General features: G+C 31.7%; 2 protein-coding genes and 1 long non-coding RNA gene across 5 annotated transcripts in view; 1 reads left to right on the top strand and 2 right to left on the bottom strand.

Moving 5' to 3' along the window:
• Nucleotides 1-1,613, bottom strand: part of LOC104774330 (ATPase 8, plasma membrane-type) — a gene marked incomplete at its 3' end in the record, with an annotated part of 2,710 nt that extends 1,097 nt beyond the window's left edge. The window contains exons 1-5 of the mRNA XM_010498228.2: nucleotides 1,526-1,613; nucleotides 1,228-1,286; nucleotides 756-1,112; nucleotides 367-681; nucleotides 100-284 (exon numbers count right to left, since the gene is read on the bottom strand). Of these exons, the coding sequence (XP_010496530.1) occupies nucleotides 100-284; nucleotides 367-681; nucleotides 756-1,112; nucleotides 1,228-1,278 (908 nt within the window). The remainder of the gene's footprint in view (nucleotides 1-99; nucleotides 285-366; nucleotides 682-755; nucleotides 1,113-1,227; nucleotides 1,287-1,525) is intronic.
• On the bottom strand, nucleotides 1,560-3,615 carry LOC104773581 (pentatricopeptide repeat-containing protein At3g42630-like). 3 transcript variants are annotated; one of them, XR_765141.2, is made up of 3 exons: nucleotides 3,482-3,615; nucleotides 2,150-3,394; nucleotides 1,560-1,642 (listed from the first exon to the last, which is right to left on the bottom strand). XR_765141.2 is itself a non-coding variant. In XM_010498225.2 (2 exons), exons 1-2 carry the CDS (start codon nucleotides 3,587-3,589, stop codon nucleotides 2,234-2,236), a joined length of 1,269 nt encoding a protein of 422 aa, XP_010496527.1. In that variant the 5' UTR covers nucleotides 3,590-3,615; the 3' UTR covers nucleotides 1,560-2,233. The 3 variants fall into 3 exon arrangements, 1 of the variants encoding a protein (XP_010496527.1); XR_765140.2 differs by having other exon boundaries at nucleotides 1,560-1,646; XM_010498225.2 differs by having other exon boundaries at nucleotides 1,560-3,394.
• A 2,498-nt stretch (nucleotides 3,616-6,113) lies between these two features.
• LOC104773582 lies at nucleotides 6,114-8,919 on the top strand. Its single transcript, XR_765143.2, has 3 exons — nucleotides 6,114-6,446; nucleotides 7,364-7,453; nucleotides 8,471-8,919. It is a non-coding gene; the product is annotated as an uncharacterized LOC104773582 (long non-coding RNA).
• Nucleotides 8,920-11,123: the final 2,204 nt, after the last annotated feature.

Raw genomic sequence — 11,123 nt, forward strand, 5'->3', positions numbered from 1 at the left:
GTTCCAGTTTTATCACTGCAGAGAACATCCATTCCAGCCATTTCTTCAATTGCAGTCATCCTCTTGGTGATGGCACCTTGTTGAGAGAGTCTATGTGACCCAATAGCCATTGTTACAGACAAAACTGTTGGCATGGCAATTGGGATTCCTCCGATCAAAAGTACCAACAGATTATCAATGCCGTCTCTGTATGTGCGGTGTTGGATAGGGTACATAATCAATATCTCAATCAACATCCCCAATCCAATTGAGCATATACAGAAGTTACCAATTGAAGTCAAAACCTGAACAAAAAACCAACTGTAAGAGCCAAGACAGAAGACCAATTGTTACAGTATCCAAAAAAGTTGTTCATTTCTCAAGTACCTTTTGGAAATGGCCAACATTGTTGGTGCTGTCAACAAGATGAGCAGCCTTGCCAAAGAAGGTGTGGACACCTGTAGCAATCACAACAGCCTCAATCTCACCTTGCTTGCAGGTTGATCCTGAGAATACTTCATCTCCAGGGTGTTTGGTGACTGGAAGGGATTCACCGGTAAGAGCCGATTGGTCAATTTTGAGAGGATCTCCCTGGAGAAGACGAGCATCAGCAGGAACAATGTCACCCAATTTGATGCTTATCAGATCACCCGGAACCAAGATTGCAGCTTCTTGCTCCCCCCATTTTCCATCTCTCAACACCTACAATCAAACATCATACACTAGATAACAAAAAAAAAAAGAATGTGCAGTTGTATTGCTAAAAATTTGCCTACCTTAGTCTTAGGGGCAAGATTGGCCATGAGAGCTGCAGCGGCATTGCCAGCATTATTTTCCTCGATGAAACTGATGGTGGAGTTGATGATAAGCAACACCATAATACCAATAAAATCTTGCCAATCCGGTGGCTTTCCTCCTCCGTTTGCTAAAACAATGGCCATGATTGCAGCAGACTCCATAACCCATGAGAGAGGATTCCACATGAACCCCAAGAATTTCAAAAACTTGTTCTCTGATTTCTCTTCAAGCTTGTTTGCCCCAAATATCTCAAGCCTCTTCTTTCCTTCATCGCTTGACAAACCTTCTTTTGAGCATTTTAGTTGCTCAAACACTTCTTCAACAGGGATCCGCTCCTAAAATTGTCACCAAAATAGTTCTAATGTTAGAATTTCCACAAGACCAATTTAGCTGGTTCAAAACTGTGGTTTATACCAAAAAACCACAAATATGTAAAATATATATTCTTACAAGATCCACATTTTCTTTCTTGATTTCGTCCCACGAGATCTCAGATGCCATTTTTCTTCCTTAAAAGAGAGATATGATCGAAGTCGATCTAAAAATAATTAATAAGGATATAAGAAGTTATATATATCCGAAGGAAGAATCGACTTCTTCCTTCTCTCCTTGCTCTTATACCCTCTCCTAACAGGTCATGCAAGACACTTTTAAGAGGAGACCATAAGAGGGAGGGAGAGAGAAGAAGAAGCGTCTTATACAAGATACCTAGTGAAAAGAAAAAAATACAAAACAAGAACACACTCACAATAACCCTTGTTGTGTTACATTTAAAACCCTCACCAGCGATCCATCTTTATTCTCGGAGCCTTTTCTTCTCTTTCAGCAGGTTTAGTGGCTCACCTTATCTTTCGCTTCATTCCTTCTGTCTTTATTCGTACATTTCAGTTAAGCTTACTAAAAATAGTGCATATTAAATTTAGGCTTCTATTTTAAAGTAAATTGCCGGAATTTACTTTCGAGGAGTCAATATGTCGAAGGTCCACAACTCTTCCGATACCAAGTAAAAGAAAATAGTTGAAGTAAATTTAAGTAATAAACAGCCTATAGATACACTTTGGATTGTGATCTAGTAGTCCTAGATGATCAACATATTCACCACCCAAAATAATATACTTGTCCTCGAAACTGTGTTTAATAGGTTTTATATAACTATTATTGATATTGATTGCTTTGCTGAAGCTTTTTTAACAATCATTACATCTAAATACATATAATGTAGGTATGATCCATCAATTCAAAGAAGGAGCAAAAAAAGGAGAAGCCAAATACTTGGTATAATGCAAATTATGCAAGAATGTAAATATGTGCCTGTACTTTGTAATATAATGTAGGAATAGGAATGTGATAATGAGCAAAGAAGAAGACTCACAAGCCTCAATGAGTTTCAAACCATCCGGATTGTGATAATGAGCAAAGCATGACAGTCACTGCAGAAAAGAGGTGGCAGGAATAGCTAGTAATTCCAGAAAATCTGATCTCTCCGCAACTTTTTCTTGAGATAAACTCCAATGAGCATTCTATACGTCCAGTTTTTGCGTGGACTGAACTCCAAAACAGCTTCTGAGCTAAGATGGAAATCCCCTTTTCCGAGTACTTGAAATACAAGGGGGTCAGTTAAGACAGCAGGAGAATCGTCCAAGTTCATTCGGTTGTATACAAACTCCAAATTTCTTGCTAGTCGCCTATCCATGTATGCATCAACCACACATCCGAAAGTCACAAGATCTGGAACAATGTTCAAACGTCTCATATGTTCAAGAGTGAGATGTAGATCCCAGAAGAGAGCCATTCTAGAAAACGCAAGGGCGCGAATGTTAAAGGTGGTAAGGTCAGGAGTGAAACCAGCATCAAGGATTCCAATAAACTCTCTCTGCAAGCTTTTCATCTTAAAGTCAGCTGCATATGAAAGTAATACAGAATTCCGTAACAGATTCCCCAGGTCTCTTCTACAGAGGCCAACATCTGACAAAAACTCACGAAGCCGATAAAACTTCCTTTGTTTTAAGTATGCTAGCAACACAGCTCTCATCTCTTCTTCCTCCATCACAATCCCAAACTTCCTAAGCCGCCGGCCATAAGCCTGCTCCATCTTATCTAAAGAACCCAAATAACTATAGTATCTGACAACCGCACTAGCAGTGGCAGAATCTAACGGCATTCCCTTTGAATCCAATTCCTCTATAACTCCCTCCATCAATTGAAACTGACCATTCTCTCCGAAACAGGATATAGCAAGTGAGTACACAACCGGAAGCAGCTTAGAGTACCTTGCATCTACATCCTTGGTGATTTTGGCAACTTCATCAAAACAACCAACCTTCACATAAGCAGAGATAAGCTTTGAGATGAGAAAGAGATCAGGCTCGAAAGAGCTGTTTAACATCTCATCCCAAATCTTACTTGCTCCAAGAACAAACCCATTCTCGGCAAAACAAAGCATTAGAGCACAAAGGGTTCTGTAATTTGGCAACAAGTTATCTGATTTCGTCTGGATAAAGATCTCATGAGCTACTTCAGGCAATCTTCTCTGGCTTAAGGTTTGAATTAATGAAGCATAGTCTACGATTTGTATCTTTCGACTGAAAACTCTTGATAACTTCGATTCCTTAATCAACTGTAGACACCAATAAATAAAAAATCACGATATGTACAGTCTACAGTCAAGCAATGTAAATTTAAATTAAGAAACTGGAGCAAGTACCTTACGAGCGATTGAGTGAGGAGACGAATCCGTGTAAAGAGATAAGAGCTTGAGATTTTGGGTTTTGAAAGAGAGAGGATAAGATAGAGTGAGCCCCGTCGCAAACATTGCGACCCAATCACCGGTGCGGAGGAGGAGGAATCGAGTCGATGATCTCTGACGAGGAAAGATATAATTGGGCTTGAGAAGCTAATTGGGCCTATGGATGAAGAAAATCTGCAGGCCTAGAGAAAGTACCTTTGTTTGTTTTGAGGTTTTTATTGGGCTTTTGAGACTATCTGTTCCGGTTTACAAGTATTTACAATTGATTTATCATCTAGTATTTTTGCCGAAAATTTTTATATTGACTTTAATATTAGTTACCAAAAAATTTAAAACTAATTATAGGTAAGATTAGAAAAATAAGAAAATCTTTCCACCTCGTTCAAACATAAATATATGATTCCTTTTCATTTTTATTTGAATTTATATTTAAATTATCTTGAATTATTCTATAATACATTTAATTAATTAAAACTGTGATTTTTTCCAGCATATAATGTAATACAAATTTTTAAAAACAGACATATATTACTCAATTTACGGGTACAATATCCCACATCGCCTAAAAAAGTTGGGCAATGATTCAGAGTCATACTATAAAAGAGACCAAAATGATTCATAATACAAAAAAACTTGATTTATCGGACATTCAAACTTAAAAACTTTATTTGGTTTATTCTGATTCTTTATTTAAAGATTTTTTAAAAGTTAAATATTATAAATTGTTATATTTTATAAAAAGTGAATTTTATAAATATTTACATTTTTTAGAAAGTTAAACTTTATAAAATGTTAAAAAAAATAAATAATATTTAAACATTTATGATTTTTCAAATTTATAAAGTTTAAATAGTATAAATATTTCAACTTTTAAAAAAGTTAGAAGACCTTTAAAATATTAATAATATATTTAAACTTTTACGAAACTTCAAATATGAGAAGTACTCAACGTTTTAAGAATTCTAAGTATTATAAATATTTAAACTTTATAAGAAGCGTCAATCTTATAAAATGTAAATGTTTACAATCTTAATAAATAACATATCAACTCAATCTAATATTTATAATACAAAACAATAAATATTAAAAATTAAAATGATATAGTGCGAGTTATATAGCAGGACGGGTTTGTCGATATTTATATAAATCTAAAATATCATTACTTTGGTGTTACACGGGTAAAACATCATTTCATTATTTTGTTAATAATATCGGTATCAGAGAATAAACATATCTAATTAAATTGATTAAATAAATATTATGTAAAAAAAAATTATATTGCGGTATTATATAGTTTAAATTTAAACCATAAATTATCAATTATTATATAATTATAACATATTTAACCAACAAATACAATTTATAATTTAATTATTTTAGTTATAAATAATATTCCACGCGGTGTACTGCGGGTCCTAATCTAGTTTGGGAAGTATTTGTAATAAACACTTATGGTTCATATTGACAAATTTGTCTCAGGTGCGATAATTATTCTCGTGTGTTGGGTTCCATTAGTTTAACCGCAGCTGTTGCAATTGCAATTGGAGGAGTTTGTGAAGGTAGAGGTGTCAAACAGGCCAACCCGCGAGTGTAACCTGCTAAAACCCGGGCTTGACCCGCAAGGCCCGCTCTTTAATGAACCTAATATCTAGTGTTCATATCCGCCCCGCTGAAGTACTATTTGAGCTAGGTCCGCGGGTTTGGAGCCCGCTTGACACCTCTATGTGAAAGTAAAGAAAGAGAATTACAGCTTCAAACGTTTTAAAACTAAATGATTGATTTAGGGATTAAAAATAAGTGTTTTTGGGGAAATTTGTGATCGCTTGATTAGCGGGTGCGACAATGTTTAAACCAAAATTACCAATGTAATATCATATATAATTATGAAATATAAAAACTGTAAAAATATAGATTTCAATAGAATTATCACTTTTTATTATAATTTTATTTTATTTTTACATACTTTCCATTTGACAATAAATATTACAATGATTTCAAGATGGAACAATGACAATTCATATTTTCTATTTTACTATAAATATGAAATAATTTTCATCAAATAAAAAAGTATTTACAGAATTAAACTAAATAAAAAGTATATGTACATGGCAAGTAGGCAATTTAGAAATTTCACTTACAATTTACACACTCGATCAGTTCAACCCAGAGATTTACCAAAAAAAAAATATAACCTAATTTAGAATACATGAACGTACTTTTTTTTTCACAGCAAACATGAACGTACATAGTAATAAAAAAGTCATATATCATTTGAAGTAGATAATTTTATTTAGTTATTTAAAGTGGTGAAACCAACTATTTTTAAGTTCGCAATTAAAAAAAGCTAAATTATGACCCAAAGACTAAAGTGTATTTGTTTCTTTAAGTTTTTTTTAGGGTCTTAATAAGACCCAATTTTGAGTGTAAAGTTCAATAGATATTGCGTCAATTTGTAACACCCCAATATTAGAATGTGGGCCATTTTGAAATTGCAGCCCATTAGGTCCAGTTGCCTTCAAAAGACCAAAAGATAAGGGTTTTGCATTTTTGCTTAGACCTTCTCTGTTAGAGGTTTTAAAGGGAAGTTTTAAGGAAAAAAAATTAGAAAAGAAGAATAAAAGAAGAGCTCATCTTGTTTAGTAAGCTCAATTTCGGATAAGAGTACGTGACGTGTCACCAAATGGTTGGGTAAAAATTATAACTGAGAGCAAATTTTTTTTGCCCGATTGTGTTGTTTCTCTTCCTCTCTTCAAATCGGAGGAGACTGAACCTGGAGGAGATTGAATTCGGAGATTGCCCTTTGCATTTGTTCAGATATTTATTTTTAACCATCTTCTTCTCTTTCATATCCGCCAAATTGTTCATCTTTTGAAACTGCCTAATCCCGTTTGTAGATTCTGCTTTCATACCCTTTTTGATTCCGGTGAGTATTTTGATTTCTAATCTCCTCCTTGGAATCTTTTCTTTGTTTTTGGTGTAAATTGTTTCAAAACATTGGATTTTTGTGCATATCATTTTTGTTTTGGATTTTTATCGGTGTTTGTGTGATCAAGTTTGGTGGCTTGAATGTGTTTCATGTTTGTTCTTTTTGCAATTGGCTAAATCCCAAACCGAGAACTCTTAATTTAATAGATGCAAGAGATAGGCTAAAACATTATAATCCTTGATAAGCTTGTTGATAGGATTCTGAATCTGTTTCCATTTGAAGTTAAGAAGCATTTTGAATGAACTTAGCAGGATTTTGAATTCGTTACGATTTGATGTTGAGCAGCATGTTGATTAAACTTAGCTGGATTCTAAATCGGTTGTTTTTTTAATGAATTGTTCATATTACTGTGAGCTAGATCGTCTCTTCGATCTTGTTTTTTGTTTGACTTATACGGAAAAAATTATTAAAATACATGGAATTGATGTGATTTGAAACTACAATTTNATGAACTTAGCAGGATTTTGAATTCGTTACGATTTGATGTTGAGCAGCATGTTGATTAAACTTAGCTGGATTCTAAATCGGTTGTTTTTTTAATGAATTGTTCATATTACTGTGAGCTAGATCGTCTCTTCGATCTTGTTTTTTGTTTGACTTATACGGAAAAAATTATTAAAATACATGGAATTGATGTGATTTGAAACTACAATTTTCATAAGTGCTAGCTGAGTTTTGATAGCACTCTTATCTAAATTTGGTCTGAGTTTACTTGTAAACTGGATTTTGTAGTTTGATCCCTTGTTTTGTTCGATTTCATTTGATAAGCATTGTGTAGTTTAACAGGATTATAGATCCATTGTGTTTCTACTGACTGTTCACTAATTCACTATAAATTAATGATCCTAATGCAGGTACAATGTGCCGTATCCAACTCTATATGCTACAGAGTCAGAAAACAAAGATGCTAAGCTATTTGCATTATACCAAATATTTTTCCTGAGGTTAGTAAGTTTTAAAAGTTGCAGTTTGAACTTTGTTCATTGGTAAATTTTTAAAAAAGAAACATTTTTGGCCAGACTGAATGTATTACATGTTGTCTAGTCTTGGGTGTTACACAATTATTAAAAAGTTTAGTTTTCTCTTATGTTCGGATGTTCTCTAAAAATATATTGCAATATTTTACTACTCTAGAAAACTTTTTTTCTGTTCAAGTTTTATATATGAAAAAAATACGGAAACCGAAATCCAAATACGTGAAAAAACTTTGGGCGGCTATTGTCGCAGTAAGAAGATATTGCTTAATCCGAACGACTCAACTTTACGTCTAGGGATTGGAGTTTTGTAATTTTAACTATTCATACGTTTATTACTTCCTCTATCCCATAAAGATTGATGTTTTGTAAATTTCAACAAATAATCATTAAAAATATTTAAAATTTTGAATTGTTATTAATTTAAAATTAAATAATATTTCTTTAATCAAAGAAAAATATATATTTAAATTCAGTAATCATTGTTTTCTTAAACTGTGTAAAAACTTAAAAACTTCAATCTTATAAAGATTGTTGGAGTCTGTTGACTAGAGAAAAAGTATTTACTAGTCAAATTAGTATTACTATTCTCATTTATTCATGTGAGAGTTACCCCAAAATTACGTTGTTCCAAGCGTGGACATTGTGGCATTGATGATATATATATATATTTGTTGATAAAGTTAACAAATCGTAGAGTGCAAACTCTCAGGAAAAAAAAGAAAAAAAAAGTGGTAGCAAAATCATAGTTAACTGTACGTTTTTTTTTTTGGGGTATGATTTTAACGTAAAATTAGGTATTATATAGAAAATGTGTCGGTGGATATCAAATCAAATAATTTTTTTCTTAAAACACAATATAATCTAATTTCACTATACATGTGTAATATGAATGGCTAACATAATATAAGTGTGTTTTAAAGAAAACATGTTTCAGATTATTAAACTAACATAATTATGATTTTTTTGGATTTGGTTAAATTACAGGAGAAAACACCCAAACACCAACTAAAATCAAATGCAAAGGACAAACCGATCCCGGAAGAGTTAACATCTTTCTTTGAATTCTAAAAATAGCTGGACTGTTTATATAAAGGGAAAAGAATTTGTCTATTATGTGAATTGACCTTAGTGCCATGGTAATAGGTAAGTCGATTTGTAGAAGGCACCATCACACTCGGGATCGAGTCCCGGTTCTTATAGGAATTTGACTAATAGACCGGTCAGTTGTGGCCCAATGATTGACAAAAAAAATTAAAAAAAAAAATCTGTCTATTCTAGTAATTTTAACCGTCCAGGTACATATTTTTTTTTGGTATGTAATAAATTGTGTGTTTGCGTATTAAAAGTTGAGATAAGTTGTGAATTATGATATCTACTATATTTTAACCCGCGGTACACCGCGGACATATAATTTTATATTTATGTTGTATCTACTTGTTAAATATTGGATGTTTTGTAAATAGAGAAATAACTAAATTTTCCGATTGTTGTGCGAATAAATATTTCTATTATTTTTTTAATCTGCAATACACTTCATGACCATTTGTTTGTTATATTTCGTTTGTTTTGTTTAGTGTTTGAGATTCTATTTTGATTTTTAGTTATTATAACCAAAAAAAATAAGGGATGTAAATACATAATAAGTAATTTATATGTTGTGATTAAGTCACATTTTTCTGAATGGTTTAATTATTTTATACAATCTTAGTTAAATTAACTTGATTTTATGTCAAATATTCTAATATTAGTAGTGTTGATAAATAATTAAATGAGGATTTAACCCGTGTTGACACAAATTTAATAATATTTTATTAATTCCAACATGTTCTCTTTATTACTCATCTACTATATAACCACATTATATAGTATTTTAAACTTTTTAATTTTACATATTCGTAATAATTAAATTTTTTATTAAGTTTATATATGTTAATAATAATATTTAAATAAATGTCAATCGAAGTTTTTTTTACGTTAATAATCAAATCTCACAGGTTTTGGATTACAAAATGGGAATCAAATTGTTGTTTTCTTTGTTTGCGAATGATTCAGATATAGAATATCTTCAAAACATAACAGAATATGTGGTTAAATATATGATAGTTCCTATTTCCATATTGATTACTGTTATTTATTTAGTTGGAATGAAATGTAAAATATTTAGGAAACAAAATCTGTAGTAATATTAGTTTTGGAAATTTTTTAGGAGTTAATGTTGTAAATGACTTTTTAAATAAACAAAAGTAAAAGGGCATAACACAAAATGTACTTCAAAAATGTTAATACAAATTAGTTGATATTTATATAGATTCTGAAAATAGGAAGCTGTTTTGTTTTGACTTTTGATGTGCAACTGGAAAGTTATAAATGTCTCTCAAATTTTGTGTAGTGAAGCCAATCTGCTCACAAAATTATTTTGGTTTGTGATTTGATTGCAATATTAATACTGAAACTATATCTGTTTTCTGTTCTTTTTAAATTTTTTTTTATTAAAGTAACATAAAATAAAATTCATATACAAGAAAGTAGAAAATAATTTAAAAAGTGACAAAAAAAATGAATGATATATGTGTAACATTTTGTTTATTGAACCATATTTTATTCGCAAACACATAACTATGCGCTTTTTTCCATAGCTATAAAGTTATGATTAGCCGACAAAACTATCAAATGGATTACTCGATCATCTACGAAAGAAATCGCTTACTAAATATTTGGTGTAGAAGGAGCGTATGACGTCGACTAAGATGGCTTCTTAGTTCTTACGCCGCTTAATTTGTTAGGTGCATGTAATAGTAATGTTATTTTAAAACTCGTCAAGTCAAACATGAGTTGCTTGAAGTAGCATATAAAAGGTTCAAGAAGCCAAAGAAAATAGACAACGATCCAGAGAAGCCTTTCACCATATATAAGGAAAAAAATATGTCAAAAAGTTATCCCAAGAGATTTTGCTTGTTACGGTTTCCATTGGTGCTTCTTCTAATTCTTATCTTCCTAGTCTTTTGTTTTTCCTTTAGTAATGAATCTTCTCATCGTACACAGTTCTTCTCTTCACTTACTCTATCCTCTCTTCTTGATCACACTAATGCATTACAATCCTCACCTTTTTCTTCAATACACTCTCCTCCGATTTCCATAAAGGTAAGAATCTCTATTCTCTAGCATGATCATGCATATGTTTTATGGTTTGCTCTTTGATTACTATTAATGTTTTCAAATCTACGTACGTAGAAAGCTATATGGTGAAAATCATATGAAAGATTGAATAATGAATAATTTTTCTCAAACCTATACACGAATTTCGACAATCTGCTAACATATCACCATGATCTATGCATGTGTTATATTATTCGCATGGTACATATGCTATATTAGTACTCGATGTATATGTATATAGTAATGATTCTTACAACTTTTGAAACGTTCACAATCTTTTCTTTTGGTCAACTTGACATGTACATGCATATTCTTTGCATAGAAAACCGGTCGTATATCTTTTAATTTTAGTAGTAAAAATGAAGTAAGAGTTACGATTATATAGTTAAATAACATAATAACAAAATTAAATGAAATGTCGGCAGAGAAGGAGCAATCTTGAGAGAAGAGAAGAAGAGTTGAGGAAAGCAAGGGCTGCAAT

Source organism: Camelina sativa, unplaced genomic scaffold (genome assembly GCF_000633955.1).
Source record: "Camelina sativa cultivar DH55 unplaced genomic scaffold, Cs unpScaffold00583, whole genome shotgun sequence".
Classification (NCBI taxonomy): domain Eukaryota; kingdom Viridiplantae; phylum Streptophyta; class Magnoliopsida; order Brassicales; family Brassicaceae; genus Camelina; species Camelina sativa.

What these genes read in the sequence shown, in the direction of transcription:
- LOC104773581 (XM_010498225.2), bottom strand. Translation starts at nt 3,589, where the DNA reads ATGTTTGCGACGGGGCTCACTCTATCTTATCCTCTCTCTTTCAAAACC. An exon ending in CTCACTCAATCGCTCGTAAG is followed by an intron (nt 3,395 to 3,481) that starts GTACTTGCTCCA and finishes TGGTGTCTACAG; the next exon opens with TTGATTAAGGAATCGAAGTT.